At 53.3% G+C, this 26,917-nt stretch overlaps 2 protein-coding genes and 1 long non-coding RNA gene across 5 annotated transcripts in view; 1 reads left to right on the forward strand and 2 right to left on the reverse strand.

The window, feature by feature from the left end:
• Positions 1-7,422, reverse strand: part of LOC118501977 — a 14,112-nt gene extending 6,690 nt beyond the window's left edge. Inside the window, exon 1 of the long non-coding RNA XR_004904641.1 lies at positions 7,408-7,422. This is a non-coding gene — a long non-coding RNA (uncharacterized LOC118501977). The remainder of the gene's footprint in view (positions 1-7,407) is intronic.
• HCN2 (hyperpolarization activated cyclic nucleotide gated potassium and sodium channel 2) overlaps positions 1-24,921 on the forward strand; it is a 25,928-nt gene extending 1,007 nt beyond the window's left edge. The window contains exons 2-8 of the mRNA XM_028521885.2: positions 8,861-9,284; positions 10,066-10,227; positions 11,278-11,496; positions 12,640-12,786; positions 21,074-21,314; positions 21,537-21,701; positions 23,558-24,921. Coding sequence (XP_028377686.1) covers positions 8,861-9,284; positions 10,066-10,227; positions 11,278-11,496; positions 12,640-12,786; positions 21,074-21,314; positions 21,537-21,701; positions 23,558-24,252 — 2,053 coding nt within the window. The 3' untranslated portion in view covers positions 24,253-24,921. The remainder of the gene's footprint in view (positions 1-8,860; positions 9,285-10,065; positions 10,228-11,277; positions 11,497-12,639; positions 12,787-21,073; positions 21,315-21,536; positions 21,702-23,557) is intronic.
• POLRMT (RNA polymerase mitochondrial) overlaps positions 8,518-26,917 on the reverse strand; it is a 45,754-nt gene continuing 27,354 nt past the window's right edge. Inside the window, exons 16-22 of one of the 3 annotated variants that reach the window (XM_036032084.1) lie at positions 26,847-26,899; positions 26,598-26,696; positions 25,634-25,706; positions 25,364-25,455; positions 25,219-25,277; positions 25,051-25,105; positions 8,518-8,650 (exon numbers count right to left, since the gene is read on the reverse strand). In XM_036032084.1, the coding sequence (XP_035887977.1) occupies positions 25,056-25,105; positions 25,219-25,277; positions 25,364-25,455; positions 25,634-25,706; positions 26,598-26,696; positions 26,847-26,899 (426 nt within the window). In that variant the 3' untranslated portion in view covers positions 8,518-8,650; positions 25,051-25,055. Of the gene's footprint in view, positions 8,651-24,999; positions 25,106-25,218; positions 25,278-25,363; positions 25,456-25,633; positions 25,784-26,597; positions 26,697-26,846; positions 26,900-26,917 lie in introns of those variants that run through there. The other 2 variants (XM_028520108.2, XR_004904640.1) reach the window with 2 other exon arrangements.

The following is a 26,917-nucleotide window of genomic DNA, read 5'->3' on the forward strand; positions in this document are numbered from 1 at the left end:
CGCGGAGGGACGGAGAGGACGAATAGAGGGGAATGTGGGTGCCGGGGAGCTGGCGAAACGGAAGGAAGGAGGAAGGAAGTGCGCCCGGGAAGGACGCGCCCTGGAAAGTCTGGCAGATAAAGGGTTAAGCAGACACGGCCCGCTTCCACGACTTCCACCTGCGCTCCACGCCACAGGGAGGCGCGTCCCTTCCCCGAGGCTGGATACTTCGTGAGGAGGGAACGCTTAGCATCCCGGGGTCCCTGGGCAGGCTGTGTCCTGTGAGCCTCATCAGTCTCAGCTGCTGGGCACATGTGTCAGTGGGTGTGTAGATTTTGATGGAAATTAAACTGGTTGATTGATGTGTGGAAAGGCGCAGAGCGAGGCCGAGCGCAGGGTCACCATTGTACCCCCACTGCTCTTTCTACAGTCAAGAGGAAGCTTAGGGCCACCCAAGACCTGTATTATTGCCCTTCTTGTTCCTGGGCGAGCGCTCTGTGGCTTGTGAGTGTGGACAGTGCATATCACTGCAGATCGTGTGTGCGATCACGAGCATGTGACTGCGGGGAGCGGGGGTCCTGGGGGCGTGGGAGGAGTAATGGGGAGGAGCGTGCTCCTAGGGGAGTGTCTGCGTGGTGGGTCGCTGGTATGTGTTAGAGAAAGATGGGGTATGTGCGCGGGTGCCCGGATGGGTGTGCACAGGTGGGAAGTGTTTGTAAATTGTGTGCACAATATGTTTGAGGTTTTGTGTACGTGAGTGGGGTCCATGTGGGACGCATCCAGGCCGCCCAGCCCCGGCTCTCAGGGCGGGCACGGTTTCAGCACCACGGACAGCACCCCAGCCGCAGCTCTGAGTCACTAGATCTTGGAGCTCAGAGGTGATCCCACCCCAGCCCTTCCCACCCACCCATCTTCCGCCGCCATATCCGGGGTCTCCACTTGACAGATGGGGAAAATGAGACTCAGGGATATGCACGTCCGAGACAAGACTCAAAGAAAGTCCAGGATTTCAACTCCTCACCCCTCAGACCTTCCCTGGGAGGTGAATGCAGCTTTGATCGGTGACCTGAGTTCTGAGAGAGGCTGGAGAGGAGGGGGAGGGCACCGAGGGGCAACCAAGATGGGATGCATCTGAATGGTCCCAACCTGCATGGGGTTTCAGCATGCCTTTGTAGATCGTACAAGCTGGGAGGGCCTGGGTCTTGGCTGTGGAGGGTCATGTTCCAGTCTATAACAGGGAGCTTGTGCCATCTGGCTGGGGAGGTACATCGGGGACATGGTGGTCAGGGGGAGATGGCTGCAGAAAGTAACCATCCCCCATTCCCTCCAGCACGTGGCCACCCTAGGCTCCCTCTTCCTTGCAGAAGGGGTAGAGTGGGGCTTGGCTGAAGGGTGCTAGGAGGAGCAGTTGGCCTCCCCATCCTGTGCCCCTTGAGCACAGCTGCTTGTGGGATCCTGGGCTGGCCATGAGGTCTGGGCTGGTCAGCTAAACTGTAAAATGGGATGAGTTGGTGGGAGGTGGCCTGTAGCTGGGACTAGGGAAGCAATGGTCAAACTGAAAAACTTAGGCTGTTGGCAAGCTGGGGTATAGCAGGACCTCCACAACCACATGCTTTGGGAATTGTGCCCCTTCTAGACCCTTCTGATTCAAGATGGAGACAGACCTCAAGCATGTGACCAAAACAATGCTTCCTGAGCACTCCCTGGGCCAGGTGCTGTGGGAACACCTTGCAAATACTGATTCAATCCTCATGTCCACTGTGCAGTGGGTACTGCAGCTACCTGCATTTTACACTCAAGAAAGGCGGGGCACAGAGAGGTAAAGTCACTTGTCCAAAGCCACACAGCTAGCCAGGAGCAGATCAGACATTCACACCTGGGCCAGCTGGCCCCTGTGTCCATGCTGTTGACCTCTGGGCAGTCTGGCCTCTGGCCACATCCCATACAGGCCAAGAGGACATGGGAGGAAAAGGCATTTCAGGGATTGTTCAAGATATAGGGGGCACCAATTGGGGTGCGCCGTGGGTTCTCTCTAAGTTTGCATATGTGTGTTTTATAAAAAGCGCTCACAGAACAGTGGGGAGGGGCCTTTCTGGGCCCACTTTTCCACTGCTGCTTCCTTGTGTCCTCAACACCCACGATGCAGACACCATCCCCGTCAGTGTCCATGTCCATGCACTGTTCCAATTAAAGGGGGAGAATGGGGTGGTGAGGTGGAGGCTGCTGTCCAGCCCCCAAGGTCCCCACCTAGTGCCACGGAGTCTCCACTTCCTTGAGCTGTGACTTTGTTGCTTGCCAGTGGGGTCCACCCATGCACACGGGCCTGGAACTCTCCTGGCACCAAGAAAGGGACAGATACTGTGAGGTGCACTGGAACGGCCCTGGCTGTGCCTCGTTCTGCAAGGGCTGCTGTGGAGCATCCAGGGAGGAGGGCATTGGCAGGGTTCTGCAGGAGGGAGAGGACCCAGCTGAGACCTTACCATGGAGGGTGTCTGCTGCAAGCCCCTGTGCCACCTTGAGTCCTCTCCGGCACCGCCTGCTCAGCTTCCCCAGATGTGATGCAGTGGTGTGAGGGGAAGTGGGTATCTGGCTTTCACAGCCGGGCCAGCATCTCTCCAGGCCTCAAATCTCGCACCTCTCTCCTCTCCTTCCTACGGAGTGACAGCCTCTGTACAAGCTGGTCCCCCTGCCACATGTGTCCTCACCCCAGTGCTTCTGATTTTCAACTCCCAGTTCACAAGCTGCTTCCCCCAGAACCCTGTTCGGCATGAGCACCCTGCTGTTTCCCACCCTTTTTGTGTCTGCTGCTCAGGTGCTCGGAAGCTGCCTTTTCGCTGGTGTTGCCTACTTGCCATGGGCATGAGGGTCTGTAGAGGTCCCTGTCACAGTGGGTGCCCAGGGTGTCTCTGAACCCACTGAAGGACACACTTGGATGCTGAGCAGGTCCAGGGGAGCTCTGGCCTGGGGACGGAGTCCTCATCTCCCTAGAGAGTTTGGGCAAGTGGCTTCCTTGCTGCCTTTCAACCTATTCTTAAGTCCACCTGTCTCTGAGGTCCGACTTGAGTCTTTCCTGCTGCTGCTGAGTTTCAGTTCAGTGTTTCTGAACTGTCCGCCACTGGAGGGCCTGGCATGAGAGGAAGGAGATGAATTGGCCCCTTTCCTGGCCCTCAGAGGACTTTCTACAAGGCCAGGACCTGTGGATGCCGACCTGTTTCTGTGTCACCTCCTCTGGAGTTCCCCAGAATGTGGTGGCAGAGGAGTCTGGCCTGAAGAACCCCACAGGACTAGAGGCCCCCATCCCTTGCCCCCTGTGGTCCAGAGGATCAGTGAGAGTTGAGGGTGGGGGGCTCTCTGCAAATCCCTACATTAGGTCACAAAAATAAACCCCACATTAACCGGAGTTGGGGGGCGAGGGCTTCCCTGGCTCCAGACAACCATGAAGGCACTCAGAGTGGGAGTCAGTGGAAAAAACCATTTCCCAGGCGGGAGGCCTGAGGTCCAGACCACCCCGAGCTGGGAGGAAGTGAGCTCCCTGGTCCTTATAACGGGATCAGGGTTGGGCTGGCTGAAGTCTCTCTCCTCGCTCCAGGGCCCTCAGCTAGAATTTCAAATCTCTGGTCTCTGAATTCTCTTCTTTAAAAATCTCAAATCCTCAAACCTCCCTAGGGGATGCTCTCGGGGTGGGGATCCCTTCCTCAGCCACTCGCTTGCTCAGGCCAGACCCTGCTACACTTTCCCCTATCAGCATATCCACCCGACATCCAGCCGGCACAAGTCACCCATCTCCTGCCTGGATGCTGCCCTCTGCCCACTTCCTGGCCTTCTAGCTGCCAGCAGGGCGTCTCAAGGTACACATGTGTCCCTATTTCCCCCTCACATAAAACCTCCCCTGGCCAGAGCCCCCAAGGCCCTGCAGAGCCCAGCTCCTGCCCCTTCCCATCATCTCCTCTCACCTCCTTTACTCCTCCTGCTCCAGCCCCAGACTACCCAGCCAACCTTAAAAGGGGAAACCCCATTGCAACCACAGGACGCTTGCACTTGCTGCTCCCTCTGCTGGGGTGCAAGACCTCCCACACTCCACCAAGGGAGTCCTTCTCCACTGTCCATTCAAGTACCACCACCTTTAAGAAGCCCTCCCTGACCACTCTGGCTGAAGTGGCACCCCTGGGACATCCCTTTCATGTATCTGTTTGTGTGGAGCACCTGTCTCCTCACCTGGGCTGGGGGCTCTGAGGGAGGGCAAGTCTGTCTGGTCACTGTGGGTCACAGGGCCTGGCGCACCATCGGCCCCACAGTCTGCCCTGTCGTGGGATAAGCTGGGAATCCAGGATCTTCCCCAGCAGGAATCTCCCTTTCCTAATCCCTGACACTCACCTCTCCGTGACTCTGCATCCGAGGGCTCAGGCCCTTAATCCTCCGTCCCCGCTCACCCTTAATCACGGACCTGGCCCCTAATCCCTCAGATTTGCCGGATCTGTAATTCTCTGGCTTCTGGATTCTCACATGCTGGTGGGGGTGCGGGCAGCCAGCTGCCTTGTTCACCGTGTCCCGGACCAGCAGCTGTGAGGCCTCAGCTGAGCTCCTGCTGGGAAGTCTGGCCGCCTGGGTCCTGTCACTTAACACTTGCTGTGCCTTGGTCTCTCTGTCCGAGACAAGAGAATAGCTGGGCAGCAGCTAGAGGATGACTGAGCTCATGGTGGCGGTGGCCACCAGGGCCCCACTGAAGTCAGCAGCCCATGAGGGTGCCCCTGGGAGAGGGTTCCAGGCTCTTTCCTGTCTACGGGGCACTGGAGCCAAGGAGCCTGGGCCTGGGGGCCAGGGGTCATTGCTGCTGAGCCCTCCGCTTCCTGGGACACCCTGTCCTTGTCCCTGACTCTTTCTGGCTCTCCATGAACAAGGTGTGAACTGGCCAGTCCACCCTCTCCCCTCCTGGATGGAGCAGCCAGGGTCTGGGTTGGGTAAGGGCCCCACTGTTATTTGTTAGGGAAGATTTTATAGCACAGGATGTAATTGTGGTCACTGAAGGTGCTGGGTAGTTGAGGGGCTGACCATGTGCCAGCCCTGCTGGCTGCCTGACGATGCCCCAGTAGTCCCTGTGTCCTGCTGGTCCCTGGGGTGCCCGATGAGGAAGGGGCCGCCGGGATTGGGTGATGAGGCACTGGGGCTCAGAGAAGAACTATTAGCCCCACATAACACAGCCCAAGGCAGTGGGCAGGGTGAGGAAAAAGTAGGGGTGCTGGGGCAGATACCCTGGATTCCTCTACCCTCCACCCACTTCCTCTACCCAGCTTCCCCTTGGGACACGAGCTGGAGAAGATAAGGGTCGAGGGCAGTTTGGGCATCCCAGTTGGAGCAGGTGAGATGTCCTGTGCATGGCACTGGGTCATGCTGCCCATCATCCCGTCCTTGGTCCCCTGCCCTCTGCTCCAATGCTCCATAAGCCCTGGGGACATCACCCAGGGAAAGACAGTGCACAGCGTGTGAGAGGGCTGGGGCTCAGGGCCTGCAGGGGAGCTCCCAGACGGCAGGGCAGTAGACTGAGGACAGGCCCCGGGGCAGGGGGCACACCTGGGTCTCAGTTCCTTGCCCCAACGTCCTGGCTGAGCCACCTCTCTGGTCTGTCAGTGGGGAAGTGTGGTCCCTGTCCCCACTCCTACCCCGGAATAAAAGGAGAGAACACCTGCAAAGTCACCTGTCAAGGGTGCCCTTGTTGCAGGGTGTGTGTGTGTGGAGCGACCAAGGAGAAAAGAATGAATACTCATGGACTTGGACAACAGTGCGGGGATTGCAGGGGTGTGGGGGGAGGAGGGGGTGGGGAGATAAATGACGATGGAACAAGACCCGACCTGGGGTGGTGAACACACAATACAGTGTACAGACAATGTGCTGTGGAACTGTGCGCCTGGAAACTATAATCCTGTTAACCAGTGCCTCCCCAATAAATCCAGTAACAAGGAAAGTCAAGAAGGGCGCCCTCATGCTCTGGGGACGTTTAGATAGTTTCTAGGCCCCCTGGCCTTCTCAGTCACTCTTTCTTGCTTGCCATGTACCAGGGCGTGTGCCCCAAGATGGGGAGCACGGGTGTCATTCCAGAGAGGGTGGGGCGGGATTGGGAGCTCTGTGGTGAATGCTCTGGGGATTGGAAGTGGGGACTGGAGGCAGGAGGCGGGCGGCAGGGCCCTCAGCTCCACTGAGTGCTGGGCCCTGGGCTCTCAAGGGTGAGTAGATGCCCCAGAGTGGGGGCCTGAGCCCTACACCTTGTCTAGATTCAGGTAAAAGATGGTCTGGAATTTCTAGCAGTCATTTGATTTTGCCCTGAACACCCACCCCCAGAGCCCTTTCAGTTCTCTCGAAGTCTTCATCCCCACCCCAGGCAGGTTTGTCCAGGGCGCCCCCACAGGACCGGTCCCCTCCCCATCATGGCCGGAGTCCCCATGTCCACTTAGAGAAAGTTCCATCACAGGTGGGTGGGACAGTGCCTGGGAGGACCCTCAAAGGCTGCCACTCCCTGGGCTCCTCCCAGATGGACAGAAGAGACTGAGGTTCCCAAGGGCTGGGGGGGGGGGGGGGGGAGTTTGCCCAGAGTCCTGTCTGCCAGTGGGCAGGAGTGCGTGTCGGCCGGGTCTGGCTGCTGCCACCGGCGTTACACGTTGGGTTCCTTCCAGCCTTTGGCTCTCGCAGGCCGAACTATTGTGAATATGTTGGTGTAAATAACTTTTTAATTTTTTTCTCTTTCTCTTGGACAGTTTCCTTGAGATCAATTTCCTGGAGTGGAACACCAGCCGGCAGGCATGGTGTTAATAGCTCTCACAGTGCCATCAGGAAGGAGCCAATTTACAGCGGCTACCAAAATAGGGAGCTTACCGCAGCCAAACCAGCGCTGGGGCTTACAGCTGTTTATTACGTGTGCTGGTTTGGGCAAGTCCCCCAGCCACTGGGAGCCTCAGTCTCTTCTGTCCATCCGGGAGGAGCCCAGGGAGTGGCAGCCTCTGAGGGTCCTCCCAGGCAATGTCCCACCTACGTGGGATGGAACCTTCCCTGAGTGGACATGGGGACTCCGGCCGTGATGGGGAGGGGACTGGTCCTACAGGAGAGCCCGGCACACACCTGCCTGGCGATTGAAGACCAGAGACCCCTGAAGGGGTTGACGTGATCTGGGGGTGGGTGCTCTTTTCTCAGCATTAAAGGCAAAGCCAAATAATTTTCTCTGTTTAAAATTTGAGGACACCCTTTGCCTGAATCTAGACTGCAGGTGTGGGCTCGGACCCCTGTCTGGGGTGCCTGCTTACCGCCGAGACCCCCAGCCTTCAGGGTTTTTTCATTTATAATGTTAACGTATACATCAAACATAAACTTCGGCCTTTACTCTTGGAAAGTGTACAGTCGAGTGACACTAAGTACTATCACAATGTGTTATGTGCCCATCACCCCATCCATGTCCAGAACGTTTTCATTTTCCAAAACAGAAACTCCTCAGCCCCTGGCAACCACGAACCCACTTCCTGTCCCTGTGGATGCGCCTGTTCTGGGCCTTTCATGTAATTGGAATCACACTCTGCGTGGCCTCGTGTCTGGCTTCTCTCACTGAGCATCATGTGTTCAAGGTCCACCCATGTTGCAGAAAGTGTCGGCGCTTCCCTCCTTCTCGTGGCTGAGTGTGTGGAGGGACCGCCTTCACCCATCGGCAGACATTCGGGGTGCTCCCACCTTTTGGGTGTTATGCATTGTGATGCTGTGATTATGGGGGCACCAGCACCTGTTGGAGTCCCTGCTTTCAAACCTCTGGGTGCCCACCTAAGAGTGGATTGCTGCATCATATGGCGACACAGTTTACCTTTTTGAGGAACTGGCCGTTCTCCCTCAGAGTGGTTTCAATTCACATTTTCTTGATTGTTGCGGGCTGCAATTTTTCCATGTGGCCTTTAGCTGTATCCGTGTGTCCTCACGGACACTTTATCCAGGACACCATGCCTGGCCATCAATAGGTATTCCTCAAATGGACAGGCCTTTTTCTGAGAGCACTTTCCAAGTGGAGTTTAGAAATTGACTTTGGGGTCTTGTATTTGGGACTGGAAAGCACCTGTCATTACTTTTTTAGGCATATTTATCACATTGAATGTCTGTCCTGCTGCTCAGGTCACTCCCACAGTCTCAGCCCTCCACACTGCACCCCCCCCCCCGCCCCCAGCCTGTGCCTCTTTCTCCCTGTGGGACTGGCACCCCTGCAGCCTCCCTGTCTGTGGCCCGCAAGGGCGCTTCCTGAAATGGCACTACAGCCAGTGCTGTCCATGGACACCCCGCTGCTCAGGACGGAGGAGTTGGTGCCCTGCACCCCCAGGTGTCAAGCTGCCGTGTCAGTCCCTGCTCTGCATTCCCCAGCGCCCGGTGCCCCCACTGAACCCGCCACCCATGCTCCTCCCTCCAACCCCACCCCCACCCCACACTCCCCACCACCCTGGCTCCTCTCTGCTTGGCGGCTCTCTGCTCGTCTCTCCTCTCCTGTCCCTTGGACTGCACACTTACGCCAGGCACATTGGGTCTGTTTGGTCAAGGGAAACATTTAATCAAATTTTGAGTGACCTCCTAGGTTCTGTGTGGTCTGGAGCTTCTTCATGAAGGGAAGATTAGAACTGGGTCAGCGGTAGGGCCCAGGCTGGGCAGCCCAGCAGGCTGTGAGGTTCTGTCTGGAGGTAGGTGGGCGGACTTCCTGGAGGCAGAGTCCACAGTAGTCATGACCTGGGGCCAAAGTCTTGGACTGAATTTGTGGGAGGAGAGATCTGGGCTGGTCCTCAAAGGCTCATGTGCACAGTGGGGACACACGCGTGGCAGAGTGTGTGACGTGGGTGAGGGCTCTGGGGCTGATGCCCACACCTCCCCCCAGGTTCTACTGGGACTTCACCATGCTGCTTTTCATGGTGGGAAACCTCATCATCATCCCGGTGGGCATCACCTTCTTCAAGGATGAGACCACGGCCCCATGGATTGTGTTTAACGTGGTCTCGGACACGTTCTTCCTCATGGACCTGGTGCTGAACTTCCGCACGGGCATTGTGATCGAGGACAACACGGAGATCATCCTGGACCCCGAGAAGATCAAGAAAAAATACCTGCGCACATGGTTCGTGGTGGACTTCGTGTCCTCCATTCCCGTGGACTATATCTTCCTCATCGTGGAGAAAGGCATCGACTCCGAAGTCTACAAGACAGCACGAGCTCTGCGCATCGTGCGCTTCACCAAGATCCTCAGCCTGCTGCGGCTGCTTCGCCTGTCCCGTCTCATCCGCTACATTCACCAGTGGGAGGAGGTGAGGGTGCAAAAGGGGCTGCATGGGCGGGGCCTAAGGGCACTGTGGGAGGAGCCGTTGCTGCAGGGGTGGGGCTTGAGGGGGGCTGTGAGCCAGGTCATGGCTGCAGGGGTGGGGCTGTGAGGATACCTGGACCAACCAGGCTGGGAGGTGATGGGAGACTCAGGGTAGGGTTTTGAGGGTCCAGAGGCTGGGCTACAAGGAGAAGGCAGGACTACAGGTACAGGAGAGGGGTCCTGAGGGAGCTCTAGGTGGGATCACAAAGGCTGCAGTGAAGGGCCTATATCATAGGGAACAGAACTTGGGCTTGCTGTGGGGTGGAGCGGTGACGTGGGCTCATGGAGACCACAGCATGAACCCTTGACACATTGCGCCCCTTTCCTTCATTCTGCCCTGTAAGAGGAGGAATCCACAACTCCATTGGCAGTAGGGAAACTGAGGCTCAGGAAAGTGAATTCATGACCCTGTCCCTCAAGTCAGGGCCACCTCTGGACTGCCCATGCCGAGCTATGTCACCCCCAGTTTCCAGAGCAGCGACAAGGCTCCAAGGGGGGAAGCAGGCGGGGACAGGGCTGTAGGTAGGGACAATGGTCTTGGGAGACGGGAGTGGGGGTTATCTGGGGCACGAAAGCTAGGCAGGGACCACATACTCTCGTTGGGGACCTTTCATTACCCAGAAAGGTAGCAGGGCCTCCGGGGAGTGGGGGATGCTGGGAAGGGATTTGGGTCCCGCTGGAGGGGGCGGGGCTCCTTTTTGCCTCATGCGCCCGCCACACCCCAGATTTTCCACATGACCTACGACCTGGCGAGTGCGGTCATGCGCATCTGCAACCTCATCAGCATGATGCTGCTGCTGTGCCACTGGGACGGCTGCCTGCAGTTCCTGGTGCCCATGCTGCAGGACTTCCCTCGCAACTGCTGGGTGTCGATCAACGGCATGGTGGTGAGCGCCCCGCCCTGTGCCATGTCCAGCCCACGCCCACCTGGGCTCCGCCCCACCTGGCTGTGTCCAGCCCAGTCCTGGAGTAGCTCCCCTCTGGGACCATGAACAGGCAGCTCCTTGATCATTGAAGTGACTATGACAACTTTTGTCACCCAGACAGAGAGTATCATCTGCTTACTACTTTTTTTTTGCAATTGAGTCCACTTTCTTATGTACATAATTTATTCAAAAGACAAATGGGAACGGGTATCATGGGCCAGAAGAGACAATCTGTAGAGACCCAGTCACCAGTTGCTACCTGGCTCAGATGCTGATGATTAAAAAAAGAGTCTTGGGTCCCTCTGGCCCATGTGGGGTTGGGATACACTTAGAGTTGGGCAGGGGCAGGGGTGGGGAAGGAGTGGAAAGAGAAGGGGGAAGGGGGAGGGGAGGGGGGAGGGAGTTGACGGGTGAAAGACAGTAAATGGAACATCCTCAGGCGCGCGCGTGGCGCCTGGCACAGCTGTCTGGCTGAGGCAGCTCATTGTCTGGCCGGACACCCAGGCATGCTGTCCTGTTTCCTGAACAGGGCCCCACTGCCTCCCTCCCCCAGCAGGGTCAACTGAGGACTGGGTTCGGGGCGGGGGTCCTCCTGGCCCTGCCAGACGCCTCCACCCTCTGCCCCTCTGATCAGATTCCCGTGTCCTCAGCTCACCATCCCCAGGGTCCCTGGAACTTTCACATCCTCTTGGCCTTATAGACACTCTTATCAGAGGCTGCAAAGGGCTGAGGGCTCCTGAACACCCAGAGCCACACTCTGTTCCTGCTGCTCCTGTTTCTTTAGGACTAAAGTGGGGAGGCAGATCCAGACCTGCCCCTGCCTCTGACTTGCTGTGACTCGTGTACACATTAGGTCACCTGCCTGAGTCTTAGTTTCTTTTGGTTATCTTTGGACACGGGAAGCTCACCACCTCAGATGCCTGGGGGAGGACAAGCAGGTGGGGCCCTTGGGGTCAAGGGGCTCCCTGGGGCTGTGAGCACCTGCCCACCTGCACACCTGTGGCCTTGCAGAATCACTCGTGGAGCGAGCTCTACTCCTTTGCACTCTTCAAGGCCATGAGCCACATGCTCTGCATCGGGTACGGTCGGCAGGCGCCTGAGAGCATGACCGACATCTGGCTGACGATGCTGAGTATGATCGTGGGAGCCACCTGCTACGCCATGTTCATCGGACATGCCACTGCCCTCATCCAATCACTGGACTCCTCGAGGCGCCAGTACCAGGAAAAGGTCTGGGGGTGCCTACTTTACCATTCCCCCAGCTCCATGGGGGAGGGGGCTGGCAAGGACCCTAGAGGAAAGTCTGGAGCCAGGAGGGGACTCGTGCCAGGGAGGGGGATAGGAGCCATGGCATCCAAACAGGGCAGGGCCAGTCCATGTGTCACCAGGGAGCTGCCTGGGGGGTGGGGATGCAGGGGGACCTCTCCGGGAGGTAAACTCATGCCGGGGCTGCTGGACTGGCTCGGGCAGGCACCAAGCAGGGTCCCAGAGGACCAGGGTCACTCGAGGACAAGCTGGTCAGCCATGTCCATGGGGGAGGCCTCTGGGGCATCAAGGATGTTTGGCCGCTTCACCTGGCCTCAGGGCTGGGGGAGTCTCCATGGGGCTAATTCAAGGGCTGGGGAACTGGAAAGGGCTGAGGGAGAGTGGGCGCTGGCCCCATAGGCCACCCCTTTCTGGAGTTCGCTCTTGATGTCTCCCCTGTGCCTCAGTTTCCCCTCTATAAGGACCAAAGATGAGCTTGTCCCCCCCCCCCATGCTACCCCTGTCTGTCCTGAACTGCTATTTGATGGCTAACTCAGGCTGGGTAGCTGGGAGCACCCCCAGCAGTACTAGCCGGGTCAGCTGGGTCAGCTGGGCTCAGTGCCAGGTGCACCGGCTGTCCGGAAGCCACAGCCTCACACCCAAACATGAGCTGGTGCTGCCACCCACCCACCATCACGGGTTCCGCTGAGCTCAGGGCAGCTGTGGCCGGGTGGGGCTGGGGCACCCCAGGGGTGCCATCCTGGGGACAGCCGGGCCTGGCACCCCTGCCTGGTGCCCACATTCCCTGGTTTATAGAAAGATCCTAGGGGAGGAGGGCCGGAGTCACAGGCAGAGTTGGGGACCTCTGAGATGGGAGTCCAGTATCTGTCAGGGATAAGGATGCCAGATACATTTCAGGACACAAGGAGTAACTTGTGTTAGCAGAAGCATGTCCAAAGTATTGCACAGGATTTACTTATATTAAGCACGTTTGCCGTTGATGTGAAGTTCAGATGTAACTGGGCGTGCTGTTTGTTGTGGTTGTGGCTAAGCCTGGGAGCCACGTTCGGGCTGGGGCCGGGGTTCCCTGAGCAGCTACTGACCTGCCTGCACCTCGCCCCCTTACAGTACAAGCAGGTGGAGCAGTACATGTCCTTCCACAAGTTGCCTGCCGACTTCCGACAGAAAATCCACGACTACTATGAGCACCGCTACCAGGGCAAGATGTTCGATGAGGACAGTATCCTGGGCGAGCTCAACGGGCCCCTGCGGGAGGTGAGGCTGGCCAGGGGACCCTCTGAGTTGGGTGGGGTTTGAGGCAGTCCTGCTACCTGGCCCCTAGTTCCTGAAATGAGGGGCTGGCCCAGCTACAGCATGAAGGACTCAAGCTAGACTTGTAGACAGCACCAGCTGCCCCTCCGTGAGCCTCTGTGTTCCACACCCCCACAATGCCCCAGCCATCCTGAGTCCCCGCACCCTCTGTGTGATTCCACGTGCCCTGTTTGGCGTCTGTGTTAGACAGAGGGTGGAGGCAGAGGAAGGGTGGAACTGGAGCCCGTTAGCCTGGGGTGGGTTGTGGGATCAATCCCAGCTCTGCCCCTCACAGCGCCCGTGTGACACTGGGCAAGATTCCTAGGACAGCCATGACAAATGTTCACATGCTGGATAACTTAAAACAATGGGAATTTAGTCTCTCACATTCTGGAGGCCAGGCGTCCGAGATCAAGGTGTCACAGGGCTGTGTTTCCTGCGGAGGCTCCTTCCTGCCTCTTCTGGCCTCTGGTGTAGCCAGCAGTCACTGGTGTCCCTGGGCTTAGAGATGTGTTACCCCGATCTCTGCCTGTGTCTTCACGTGGCCTGGCTGTCTTCCTGTGTACGTCTGTCCTCTTCTGATAAGGATGCCAGTCATTGCATGTGGGCCCACCTACTCCAGTGCGATCCCGTCTTAACTAATGACATCTGCAAAGACCCTGGTCCAACACAAGGTCACATTCCCAGGGACCAGGGGTTCAGGACTTCAACATTTCTTTTTTGGGGATATGATTTGACCAACAACACTCCCCAAGCAGTTACAGAGCAAGTCTGTGGGCCCTGCCCTGTGCCCTCAGGGAGGTCCAGAGGGAGGAGCTTTGGGAAGGGCCGGAGTGGGGAGGTGACTGGTGAGAGGACATCTCCTTAAGGCAGTGTGAACCTGTGGGTCCCAGGTGGAGGGCACAGCCAGGAAAAGGCCCTGAGGAGGGGAAGGTGATGTGCAGCCTGAGGAACGGTGGTGAGGATAGGGAGGGGAGGCTGATGGAGGTGGGAAGGGAGGGACCCTGTGCTTGGGGCCAGGGATGCTGTAGGGTGGGGGAACCATTCACTCGCTTTGCCTCCTAGAAAACAGGTGCTGTGGTTAATGTCATAGAGAGTGCTTAATTGTATTTGATACTTACTTTCATTCATTCATTCATTCATTGATGGAATACACCCCACAGACCCTAAACCGCATACAGTTCAGTGGGTTTGGGAGCATTCAGAGTCCTGCAGCCACCATCACCGTGTCCCGGCAGCCCAGAGGGACACCTGCGCCTGCGAGCCACCGCTTCTCCCTCCCTCCCCAGCCGCTGACAGCCTCTGTTAGTCACTCATTTAAATGTGTACACAGTTCCAAAGTCAAGTTTTACAAACCACATATACCTGGAGGTTTTCTGGCTCCTGTCCTGTGTTTCCACCAGTTCTCTCCTGCTACATACTTCCGTAAAATATTGGGTTGGCCAAAAAGTGTGTTTGGTTTCTTTTTCTCCATAAGATGGCTCTAGTGGCATTTAGCTGTCTTTGACTTCATTTGAAACAATTTTGTTAGATTGTATTGTGACAGCTGTCATTTCAGTGTGCATTTAAAAAAATCAAAATTGATGAATTTTTTGTGTAACCATTTTAATACTGAAGATAGAAGAAAATAAGCAACATTTTTGGCATATATTTTTACCTTGTAAGAAAGGTAAAAATGCAACGGAAAAAATAAAAAGATGTGTTCAGTGTACAGAGAAGGTGCTGTGACTGATCGAACGTGTCAAAAGTAGTTTGTGAAGTTTCATGCTGGAGATTTCTTTCTGGATAATGCGCCAGTCAGGTAGAACAGTTGAAGTTGACAGTGATCAAATGTAGACATTAATTGAGAACCATCAACTTTATACCATGCGGGAGCTAGCTGACATAGTCAAAATATCCAAATCAATAAAATTATTAATGAAAGTAAAAAATGTGCTTTTTATTTTATGGAAAAAACAAAATGAACTTTTTGGCCAACCCCCAAACAAAGGCACGCCCAGAACTATGTCCCATGCCGGCCCTCCTCCCCTTTTCTGGACCCCGTGGGTGCAGCCCCAGCTGCTCTGTCTCGGCAGTTTTGCTCATGCCTCTGCAGGAGGGACACCTGGCACCGGGCGGGGCGGAGGGCCAAGGGCCTGCACGCTGCTGCACACCCAGCGGCTCCCCGAGGGACGCCTGTTCCCAGCGGGGGAACGCGCACCGAGCACACTGCCAGTGCGCCTGCAGGCAGCCTCCGGTGTGCTGCTCGTCTGTGGGCTTCCGGGCCATTTCATTTGTCGTCCTCTGTCTGGGAACTGTCCATCACTTTTGCTAGTTTTTCTCCAGAGCTTTCGGTCTTTTGGGGTTTTTGGTAGGAAGTGTTTACCTGTGGAGGACTTCAACTCTGACATACACATTTCCATCCCAATGGCCACTGGGATGGCCTTTTAACTCTGCTTACTTTGTTTTTCTTTCTTTCTTTCTTTTGTTTTTTTTTGACTTGGGGAATTTTTATGCTGTGTACAGCAGGAGCTCTGTGTGTGCTTTCTGTATACAGTAGGCCACACTACCTGCCTGCTGTATGTAGCAGATGCATAATACATGCTTGTTGCACACACCCAGGTTGTAGTAGAACTCACCCATGTTTCCTTCTAATGCTCCTATAGTTTCATTTATTCTTTTTATCCCCATTCCCCACACCCTCCCCCTGGGCAACTATCAGCTTGTTTTCAATATCTGTAGTTGTGCTTCCACTTTTTGTTTTGTTTTAGATTCTACATATAAGTGAGGCAATACCATACCTGTCTCTCTCTGCCTGACTTATTTTACTTAGCACAGCACCCACAATACCATAATACCCACAGACGTACATGTCTATCCATATTTTGCAAATGGCAAGATTTCATTCTTTTTTATTACTGAGTAATATTTCACTGTATATATGTGCCTCTTCTATATCCATTCATCCATGAATGGACACCTAGGTTGTTTCCATTTGTTAATTATTTGAGAAACCTCTGTACTGTTTCTATAGTGGTGCACCAGTCTGCATTCACACCAACACTGCACAAGAGTTCCCTTTTCTCCACATCCTTGCCAGCACTTGTATTACGGTGTCTTTTCCATAATAGCCATTCTAACAGGTGTGAGGTGATGTCTCATTATGATTTTAATTTGCATTTCTCTGATGTGTAGTGATGTTGAGCTTCTTTTCACATGTCTGTCGGCCATCTGCATGCCCTCTTGGAAGAAATGTCTATTTACGTCCTCTGTCCATTTGTTAGGTGGATTGTTTGGTTATTTATTTATTATTTATTTTTCAGTGTTAAGTTGCGTGAGTTCCTTGCACATATTTTTTGGTTTTTTTGTTGTTTTTCTTTTCTTTGTTTATTTTCTCATCTATTTTGGATATCAATACCTCATCAGAGGTATCATTTGTGAATATCTTTTCACCTTCATTAGGTCGTCTTTTCATTTTGTGGGAGGGTTCCTTCACTGTGCAAACACTTGAGTTTGATGTGGTCCCATCTGTTTTCCTTTTGTTTCCCTTGCCCAAGGAGACATTACCCAGAAAGATATTGCTAAGACCGATGTCAGAGAGTGTACCACCTGTTTTCCTCCAGGAATTGTATAGTTTCAGAGTCTTATGTTTAAGTCTTTAATCCACTTTGAGTTTATTTTTGTATGTGGTGTAAGCAAGCGGTCCAGTTTCACTTTGGTTTTGATGTGTCCGCCCGGTTTTCCCGACACCACCTATTGAACAGCCTGCCTTTATCTCACTGTGTGTTCTTTTCTCCTTGGTCTTAGGTTAACTGACCATATGAGCAGGCATTTACTTCTGGGCTCTCTATTCTGTTCCACTGCCTTGTGTCTGTTTTTAGGCCAGTACTGTGCTATCTTTAAAAAAATTAAATGTTTTGGGGTAACATTGGCTAACAACATTATATAAATTTCAGGTGTACAACTCCATGACATCTGTGTGCTCTACTGAGGGCTCACTACCTGAAACCTCGTCTCCCTTCATTACCATATATTTGTCCTCTTTGTCTTCCCCCACCCTCCTGCCCATCTGGTAACCACAGTTCTGTTGTCTGTGTCAATGACTTTGTTTGCTTTATTTGTTCGTTTGTTGCTTTTTTGTTTTACAGCCCACGCGAGTGAAAACATATGGTTCTTTTTTTTTTTTTTTTTTTAAGAGAGGGAAGGGGCCCTGGCTGGCGTAGTTCAGTGGATTGAGTGCGGGCTGCAAACCAGGCATCGCAGGTTCGATTCCCAGTCAGGGCATATGCCTGGGTTGCAGGCCATGGCCCCCAGCAACTGCACATTGATGTCTCTCTCTCTCTCTCTCTCTTTCTCCTTCCCTTCCCTCTGTCTCTCTTTTTTTTTTTTAGATTTTATTCCCTCTCTAAAAATAAATATCTTTTCACCTTCATTAGGTCGTCTTCATTAGGGGCCATGGCCTGCAACCCAGGCATGTGCCCTGACTGGGAATCAAACTGACGACCCTTTGGTTTGCAGCCAGAGCTCAATCCACTGAACCACACCATCCAGGGCTGGAGGCTTGTTTTGTGGCCTAACATATCACTTGTCCTAAAGAATGTTCCATGTGCACTTGAAAAAAATGTGTATTCTATAGTTTTTGGATGAAATGATGTATAAATATCTATTAAGTTGACCTCTTCTAATGCGACATTTAAATCCATTATTTCCTTATTTTCTGTCTGGATTGATTTAGGTAGGGTATTAAAATTCCCTACCATTACTGTGGTATTACTGTGAATTTCTCCCTTTATGTCTATGAATATTTACATTATGTATTTATGTGCTCCTATGTCGGGCATATAGATATTTAGTTATATCCTCTTCTTAAACTGACCCCTTTATGATTATGTAACATCCTTGTCTCTTTTACATTTGTTGTTTTGAAGTATACATTGAAAAGATGAGTATTGCTACTCCGGGTTTCTTTCCATTTCTGTTTGCATGGAATATATTTTCCATCTTTTCACTTTTAGTCTATTTGTGTCTTTTAATTTGATGCCTCTAGTAGGCAACATAAAAATACTTCTCCTTTGTAATTCATTCAATCACTCTATATCTTTTTATTGTAAAGTTGAGTTTTAATTTTCTTTTGTAGAGGTCATTTTTTTCTTGTCTGATTCCATTTTTAATCCATTGTTTAGTAGCATATTGTTTAGTCTCTACATATTTGTATTTGTAGACGTGAGGTTTATGTATATCATTCCACATCTACAATAGTCTATCTTAAGCTAATAGGCACTTAAATTCAAATATATTTTATAAGGACTACACTTGTACTCCCCCCTACACACTTTATGTTGTTGATATCATGTTGTACATCTTCTTATGTTGTATATCTAGCTACTTATAGTTTAAATGGAGTTTGATCCTTTTATTTTGAACTTCATAGTAGCTTTTAAATGTCCAATTTGCTATATTTGTTAAAATTTGGCTTTATCTGTGAGATTTCTTTTCCTTTCTCATATTCACTTTATTTTTTTAAATGATTTTACTTATTCTTAGATGGGAAGGTGGGGAGAAAGAGAGGAAGAGAAATATCAATGTGTGAGAGATACAGCAATTGGTTGCCTCTCACAAGCCCCCAACCAGGGACCGGGCCCGCAACCCAGGCATGTGCCCTGACTGGCAATCAAGCCAGCAATCTTTCAGTTCGCAGGCTGCTGCTCAGTTCACTGAGCCACACCCGTCAGGGTTCTTTTCTCATATTTTCTTATTTCTGGTTATCATCTTTTCTACTTAAAGACCCCTTTAATATCTCTTGTAAAGTTGGTTTAATGGTGATGAGTTCCTTTACATTTTGCTTGTCAGGGAGATGCCTTATCTCTCCCTCAATTCTGAATGGTAACCTTGTTGGCTAAATTATTCTAGGCTATAGTTTCCTACTCTCAGCACTTTAGAAGCCCTCCCACTCCCTTCTGCCCTGTCGTTTGTATGTAACTAGCTGGTATCCTCTTGCTCCTTCAAAACTGTCTCTTTAACTTTGCCATTTTAATTACAATTTGTCCTGGTGCGGGTTTCTTTAGGTTCGTTATGATTGGAATTTTCTGTGCCTCCTGAATCTAGACATCTGTTTCCTTCCTTAAGAAAGATTTCAGCCATTATTTCTTGAAGTAAAGTTTCTATTCCTTTCTCTTCTGGGATTCTGGGATCTCTATAATGTGAATGTTTGAGTGTTTGATGTTACCCCAGAATTCCCTTAAACTATCCTCATTTGAAAGACCCGCCCCCCCCCCCCACCCCATGTGGCTCGGTGGATTGAGCGCAGGCCTGTGAACCAAAGTGTTGTTAGTTTGATTCCCCAGTAGGGGGCGTGCAGGAGGCAACTACACATTGATGTTTCTTTCCCTCTCTCCTTCCCTTGCCCTCTCTCCGAAAATCTTTAAAAAATAAATAAAAAGATACAAACACAAAAACCACCTTTTCTGCTCTTCTGATTGATTTCCATTGGTTGGTCTTCCAGGTCACTGATTTATTCTTCTGTCCCCTAACCTGTTATTGATTCCTTAGCATGTGTTTTTTCATTTCAGTATTGTACTCTTCAAGTCTACTTTGTTCTTTCTTATACTTTCTCTTTGTTGAAGTTCTCCCTAAGTTCCTCTAGTCAACTTAAGTTTGGTGAGCATCCTTATGACTGCCTCTTTAAATTCATTATCAGGCAAATTTTCTCCTTTTTCTTAGGTTTTCTTTTTTCATGGAGATTTTTTCTTGTTTCTTCATTTGAAAGATTTTATTTTGATTTCTTTATCTGTTTATACTTCTATGGAAGCAGACTCTGTGCAGGCTGAATGTACCAGGTGGTTTGGGGAAACTGGTGGGAGCTAAGCAGGTGCCTAAGGCATCTGGAGCACTGGCCCACCAAGCTGGAGAAGTCCTTGGTGGTGAGGCCTGGTGGATGTGGTGATGCTGTATTATCCCGTCAGAAGCTAAAGGCTCCAAGCAATAAAACTGGGAACACACAGTGGTGACCTTGCAGGCATGCCAAAGCCCCAGGATAGAGCCCATACAGCCATATCTAAGTAGAGAGGGCCAGTACAATGGTGTTCACCGGCCCCTTTGACCCTGGAGAGTTCCTGTAGCTCCCAGAGAGGTCTTGTGGCTCTAAAGTCCCCAGTTTGGTCTCTCATTGCCAGAAGCTGTTCATTCAGCTCTCAGTTGTCTCAGAGTGTAATTGTCTATATTGATACATGTTTGAGTTTGGAATGGAAGGAGGCAAGTTCAGTAGCCTCCTATGCCACTGCCATTGCAGACCTCATTTTTTACATTTAGATCTTTATCTGTTTGGTATTTATCCTGAAATATGGTGTGAGGAAGGGATGCAGTGTCGTCATCTGTTGAAACATCCCGCTTTGCCCCTTGATGTGGTGGCCACCCTTACCTTCAAGTTCCATTGTGTTTGGGTCTTTTCTGGACTTATACTGTACCCTGTTGGCCTGTGTGCGCTGTGTGTGAAGCTTTACAATGTGTTTCAATATCTTAGGGGGCTATTCCCACCTCTCTGCTGCCACCTCCCCCCCCCCGGCAAGCGGGTTTCCTGCTATTTTCGCTCATTTGTTCTAAATGAACTTGACTATCTTGTTATTAGACAGAAAGCCTGATGGAATTTTCATTAGGATCATGAGAAATGTGTAAAGGAACAGGGAAAATGGAAAAAACTCATGTCAGTGGGCATACTTGTTCTGTACAATGAAATCCCCATGTAACCATCACTCGGCTCAAACATCACATGGTTCAGTCCTCCAGAAGCTCTTTTTGTCAAGGTTAACTGTCAGCCTGACTTCTACCACATTCACTTAATATTCATTTTTATGTTGATTTATTGTATCACTGCTAGTATGACTAACTTCCTCTATTGCTATAGTTTTCCACTGATTCCTTTGGGTTTTCCAGGTAGTCACATTAAAGGAGACAGTAAAGGGAGATAGTGTTACTTTTCCCTTTTCAGTTCTTGTGACTACAGTTACTTTTTCTTGTCTAATTGTATTGACCAGCATTGCTAATACAGCATTAAATAGTAAGGAATCAGTGTGCATCTTTTCTAGCTCTTGTCTTTGGTGGCCAAACCTGTAGTGTCTGTCCACTAAATAAGAAGCTGGCTTTCAGGCTAAAATGTTAAACCCCTTTCACAAAGAAACTGAGGGTCTGAAAGGTGAAACAGTCCCAAAGGTGGGGTACGATGGAAGCAAGCGCTCAGCCTGTTCCCAGATGTCACCCCTGCCTATTGCCTCCACAGGAGATTGTGAACTTCAACTGCCGGAAGCTGGTGGCCTCAATGCCATTGTTTGCCAATGCTGACCCCAACTTCGTCACAGCCATGCTGACCAAACTCAAGTTTGAGGTCTTCCAGCCAGGGGACTACATCATCCGTGAGGGTACCATTGGCAAGAAGATGTACTTCATACAGCATGGTGTGGTCAGTGTGCTCACCAAAGGCAACAAGGAGATGAAGCTATCTGATGGCTCCTATTTTGGGGGTGAGTGTCTGCAGGGACCAGGGAACAGGCAATAAAGTTGGACCCTTCCTGGGGATGGAGAGGAAGGCAGGGAGGCCACAGGGTGACAGCGGGAAGGACCTCTGGCTAGAAGGGCCACACTAGCAGAGGTGTGGGCTGGGCTGCGCTCATTGTGGCTGAGTACCCACAGGATGAATGGGGCCGCTGCCCAGTGTCTGAGGTGCCTTCTTTGGCCACACACAGAGATCTGCCTGCTAACACGGGGCCGGCGCACAGCGAGTGTGCGAGCTGACACCTACTGCCGCCTCTACTCACTGAGTGTGGACCACTTCAATGAGGTGCTGGAGGAGTACCCCATGATGCGGCGGGCCTTTGAGACCGTCGCCATTGACCGCTTGGACCGCATTGGTGAGTGGGCCTGACTGAGCCCTCTGTGGTCCTGGGGGAAACCCTGCTGAGACGGAACGTGGTGTGGCTTAGCTGACCCGCAGGAAACCAGGTTATCTGCCTCTCTCCCCTGGCTTAGCACAGCTCTAGTTTCCAAGGAAGAAAAATTGTGAGGTGTTTCCGGTTGTGCAGAACTCTGCTCACTGGGCAAACAGCTGCTGAGCAGCTACAGTGTGCCCGGAGTGACAGCAGGTGGGCCATGAAGCTGCCTCAGTCACCACCCTCAGGGAGCTTGTCAGAGAGGACATGTGGTAGTGGTGGGGCTTCCTGGCGATGCCAGCTAGAGACCAGTACTAGTAGGTGCTGTCAGGATGAGAAGGCATGCTTTTGCACATGGATGCTGACTATGCAAAGACCCTCAGGTGGGAAAGAGGTCTAGAGTCTAGAGAGCCAGGGAAGCTAAGAGGAGGGAAGTTAGAGAGGTAGGCAAGGACCCAGGCACACAGGGTCTGGTGGGCTGTGTCAGGAGGTGGTTGGACTTTAAATCAGGAGCAATAGGGAGCCACAGATGGTTCTAAGCAGGGGAGGACTTGATCAGATTTGTATTCTACAAGGGTACACAGTGGAGAGACGGTGGCCTGGCCTGGGCAGGACGTGGTAGCCTTGGTTGTAGGGAGAGGTGGAGGGCGTCTCAGGAGTATTTGGGAGATGGAGCCCTCAGGACTTACTGACAAGACATAGGAGCAGGGAGATGGTGGCCCTTGCTGCTATTTGTGGGAACGAAGATAAGGGCTGGAAAATCAGGACTGGGTGGGGTGGACGGGGGCTAGAGGGAGGACTTCCCTGTATGCAGAAAGTGCTCAACACGTTTTTATGCAAAAGGCACTAAACAATGTCTATATAGTAGGTATTCAACATTTTGGGGACAGGTGCTTAGACATATTTGCTATATACGGCCAGTACTCAACACATGCTTGCAGTGTATGTTTCAAGTACTTGGCCCTCTAGCTGTGAACAGGCAGGCGTTCTAGGTGTGTAAGTGTATAGTGCAGGCGCTCGATACATGATCGCTATATGCAGGAAATGCCCCATGGATGCTAGCAGTTTACATAGGTGTCTCATATCTGCTTTATGTATGCAGCAGGTGCTCTTGCTACACACAACAGATGCTCGATTCCTGCTTGTTGTATATAGATCATACACACTTGCTGTATACAGAGGCTCTCAATTGTCTGCTTCCCATACACAGCAGACACTAGACGCCTGGTTGTAGAAAGTAGGTGAGGAGCTGTTGGCTGTGTGTAGAAGGCATGGTTGTGGTAGTATGCACAAGTGTACATATACCAACTACAAAATGTGGATGCTAATGCCTACTTGCTACATGCAAGAGGCACTCAATACACAAAGTTGTATGCAGGAGGCACTCAGTACTACCTGTGGTATATAGGTGTGCTTTGCATACTGGCTGTAGATAGTAGATGCCCAATACATTCTTCGTGTGTACAAGAGGCATTCCAAGTACATCTGTATACATGTACAGGCTGTAGAGAATAAGTGCCTATACCTACTTGCTATATACAGCAGGTATTCAATACATGAAGCGGTATGTGTACTGGTTGTAGAAAGTAGGTGAGGAGCTGTTGGCTGTGTGTAGAAAGCATGCAATATGCACAGGTGCATGTATGGTAGCTGTAGAGAGTGGGTGACTTACTGTTTGCTGTATGCAGGTGTTCTGTGCCTACTGGATGTAGTGGTTCCCAATACTTGGTTGCTGTATGTAGGAGGGACTCAGTACATGCAGTGGTCTGCCTACTGAATACAGGCTAACCGTATGCAGGAGATGCTCCCCTGTGCACTGACACCTCCCCCATCCCCAGGCAAGAAGAATTCGATCCTGCTGCACAAGGTGCAACACGACCTCAACTCGGGCGTGTTCAACAACCAGGAGAATGCCATCATCCAGGAGATTGTCAAGTATGACCGTGAGATGGTGCAGCAGGCTGAGCTGGGCCAACGTGTCGGCCTCTTCCCACCACCACCCCAGCCACAGGTCACCTCAGCCATCGCCACACTGCAGCAGGCCGTGGCCATGAGCTTCTGCCCGCAGGTGGCACGCCCGCTAGTGGGGCCACTAGCTCTCGGCTCACCGCGCCTAGTGCGCCGCCTGCCCCCGGGGCCTGCACCCAATGCCACTGCCTCGCCAGGGCACGTGCCCGCTGCCAGTCCCCCAGGCGCACCCGCCAGTCCCCGGGCACCACGGACTTCGCCTTATGGCGGCGCACCCTGCTCTCCAGCTGCACCCCGTGCTGGGCCTGCACTTCCGGCGCGCCGCTTGAGCCGCGCCTCGCGCCCGCTGTCCGCCTCACAGCCCTCGCTGCCCCATGGCGGTCCTGGCCCTGGCCCTGCAGCCTCCACACGTCCAGCCAGCAGCTCCACACCGCGCCTGGGGCCCACACCCGCCACCAGGGCAGCAGGACCCAGCCCGGACCGCAGGGACTCGGCCTTGCCCAGCGCCACAGGAGGCCTTGACCCGCCTGACTCGGCGCGTTCGCGCCTCTCTTCCAACTTGTGACCCTCGCTGCACCGCCCCGTGGGCCTGGGTGGGCCAGGGGCGGGGCCTTCATCCAAACCAAAGCCATGCCATTGCGCGCTGCCCCGGCCACCCACCCCAGAAGCCATAGAGGAGACGTAGGTAGTTGTAGTCAGACAGGCGGGCTCCTGCTGTCCCCCCTCATCACCTTGCGCCCACCCACATTGCCCCCGCCCCCCTTGGCGGTGGCCTCACGGGCCTGCGAGGGGGCTCCCTTCACCTCGGTGCCTCAGTTCCCCCAACTGTGAAACAGGAAGGGCGCCACCCTGTGGCCGAGAGATGGCTGTGGACTTCCGCCTGCCCCCACCCCCACAGGTGGCCCGCCGTCCGATGAGGATTCTGTTTAAGTGCAATACTTGGCCTGCCGGCTTCCTGCTGCCCCCACCGCACTCACGCAATAACCGGCCCCGCCCCTCTCCATGCGCGCGCCCCACGGTGACCTCCCTGGAGTGGGCGTAAGCATCCTCCTCCAGCACTGGGCACCCAGGGGCTGGCAGTCCGGGCCGCACCTGGGCATGGGGGTGAGGCCGGGGAACCCCCCCGCCTTTGTGACGAATGTACTGACAAGCCGAGGCAGCAATGTCCCCACCACACCCCCACACCCGACTAACTTCCACAACCCCATTCCACGCAATAAACAACAGCATTGGCGCCCAGCCTACCCGCATCTGCTTGCTGGAAGCCCCAAGACAGCAGGGTGGTACACACCCTCTCCAAGGCAGTACTTCCTTGGGTGGGAAAAGAGCTTTATTTACACTATGGTACAGAGGGTCGCTGGGCCTGCATCAGCTGAAGAAGTACGTTGAGTGCTTCACCTGCTCCAGATTGAAGGTCCCTGCAGAGCAGAGCAGTGAGACCATGAACCTGAGTCCTGGGATAGGTGGGGCCCTGGGACAGTCCAGCTCCCAAATGGCAATTCAGACACCCCTCCCCTGCCCATGGCCCTACCTGTCTTGGGTACTGACAGTAGCATGTCCAGCAACCTGGCGACTCGGACATTTGTGGACCTGAAGTGGAGAGCAGGGTGCCAAGTGAGGCCCAGGAAGGATGGGGAGGGGGTAGTGGAAACTGCACTGAGGGCGAAGTGCCTCACCTGGGGCCAGAGCAGAACCGTTCCACCAAGAACCTGGACAGGTCGTGCAGGATGGGCTGGCTGTGCAGGCAGACAAACTGCTCACGGCACACCTGGGAAAGGGGGGTCAGAAGCCAGGAACAAGGGCTTGAGGGGTGGGGTTACCACCTCCTGCCCCAACACCTGGATGAGCACTGGGACCGCAGGCCAGACAGAGGCTGGGGGTGCAAGGTCCCACATGGAGAGCCATGGGACCAGGGCATCCACTCTTGGGGGCATTGTGGCAGGCACCTGGTTCATGATGGTGACATCAGCTGCATGGGTCCAGAAACAGTCGTGCACGGAGACAAAGGTCAGGCCTTTCCTGCAGCAGGGGAGGGGCTTCTGTGAGGAGGGACCAGCCCTCTTGGTCCACTCAGGGCCCAGCTTGCAACCACTGGCCTGAGGAGTTCAGGCTCCAGTGATGTACAGCTTCTTCCCTCCTCATGCACCCCACCATTCCTGCCCGGTCAGACCCCTCAGCGTATGGACAAAACATTCTCGTTTTAGAATGAGAATCTGTTCCACGTCCTCTCCACCCTGATCCCAATTGCTGCCTGGTTGATTCTCAGCTTCCTGTAGGGGCCAGTGGATGCTGACCCCACTCGCACACCCCCAAGCACAGGGCTTCATCCCAGGGGACCCCATGCCATGCACAGGGAGCATGGAATTCGCTCCTGACCCCCGGCTCAGTCCAGCCAACCGCCCCCATGTCAACAGTCACTTCCAACAGAACTGTCCATACACCTGCCCCATCACCACCAGTTTGCTGCCTCTTGTGGGACTCAGGACAGAAAACCAGAGGGTTCTGCCAGCTGCCACAAAGTCCCTGCACCTGTCAGAACTGTGTCTGAGCCCCCAGGAACTGGTCATGAAGTGTGTGCCTGCATTCAGCTGGATGAACGGGGTCACAGGGACCTTCCAGGGCCAGCTTTACACTCAGAAGAACCACCCCTTCCCTTCATGGCCTAGCGCTCACACCTTGCTGCCCCAAGGCAATTGCATGTGCTCACACAGTGGTTTTCTAGGCATCAATCAGGTCCAATGGACTCATGTTGGGGTCCCCCCTGCTGTAGGTCTTTGCCCCAGCCCCCACCTGCAGGTCTTGGCCTCACAAACTATCTCCTGCACTATGAGGGTCACCACCGTGTGCCCAGAACTGGGCCTGCCTGTAGCAGTGGTTAATGAATGTGTGCTGTGCGGATACAGGGCCCACCTGTAGCAGTGCAGGGCTGTAAGCATCATGTGTGAGGAGTCCAGGGAGTGGATGAAGTTGGGCGGGAAGCCATTCTTCTGCTTCAGTATGTTTGGCTTCCTGTGTGCAGAGGGTCGGGTGTGCTGAGGTAGAGGATTCGGTACCTCCACCCTGGCCTGGCCTATGTGGCATCCCCTGGCCCAGCACTCCCCTCAGTCCTCACCCAGAAGCCCCTTAGTCCAGCTGCCCGACCCCTCCCCCTGCACTCACTGGCTGGTGTCTCCAGTGCTGCTGAAGGTGAGGCTCTGGATCCCTCCATTGATCTGTGGGGTTGGGATGGA

This window comes from Phyllostomus discolor, chromosome 8, assembly GCF_004126475.2.
Source record: "Phyllostomus discolor isolate MPI-MPIP mPhyDis1 chromosome 8, mPhyDis1.pri.v3, whole genome shotgun sequence".
Taxonomy (NCBI): domain Eukaryota; kingdom Metazoa; phylum Chordata; class Mammalia; order Chiroptera; family Phyllostomidae; genus Phyllostomus; species Phyllostomus discolor.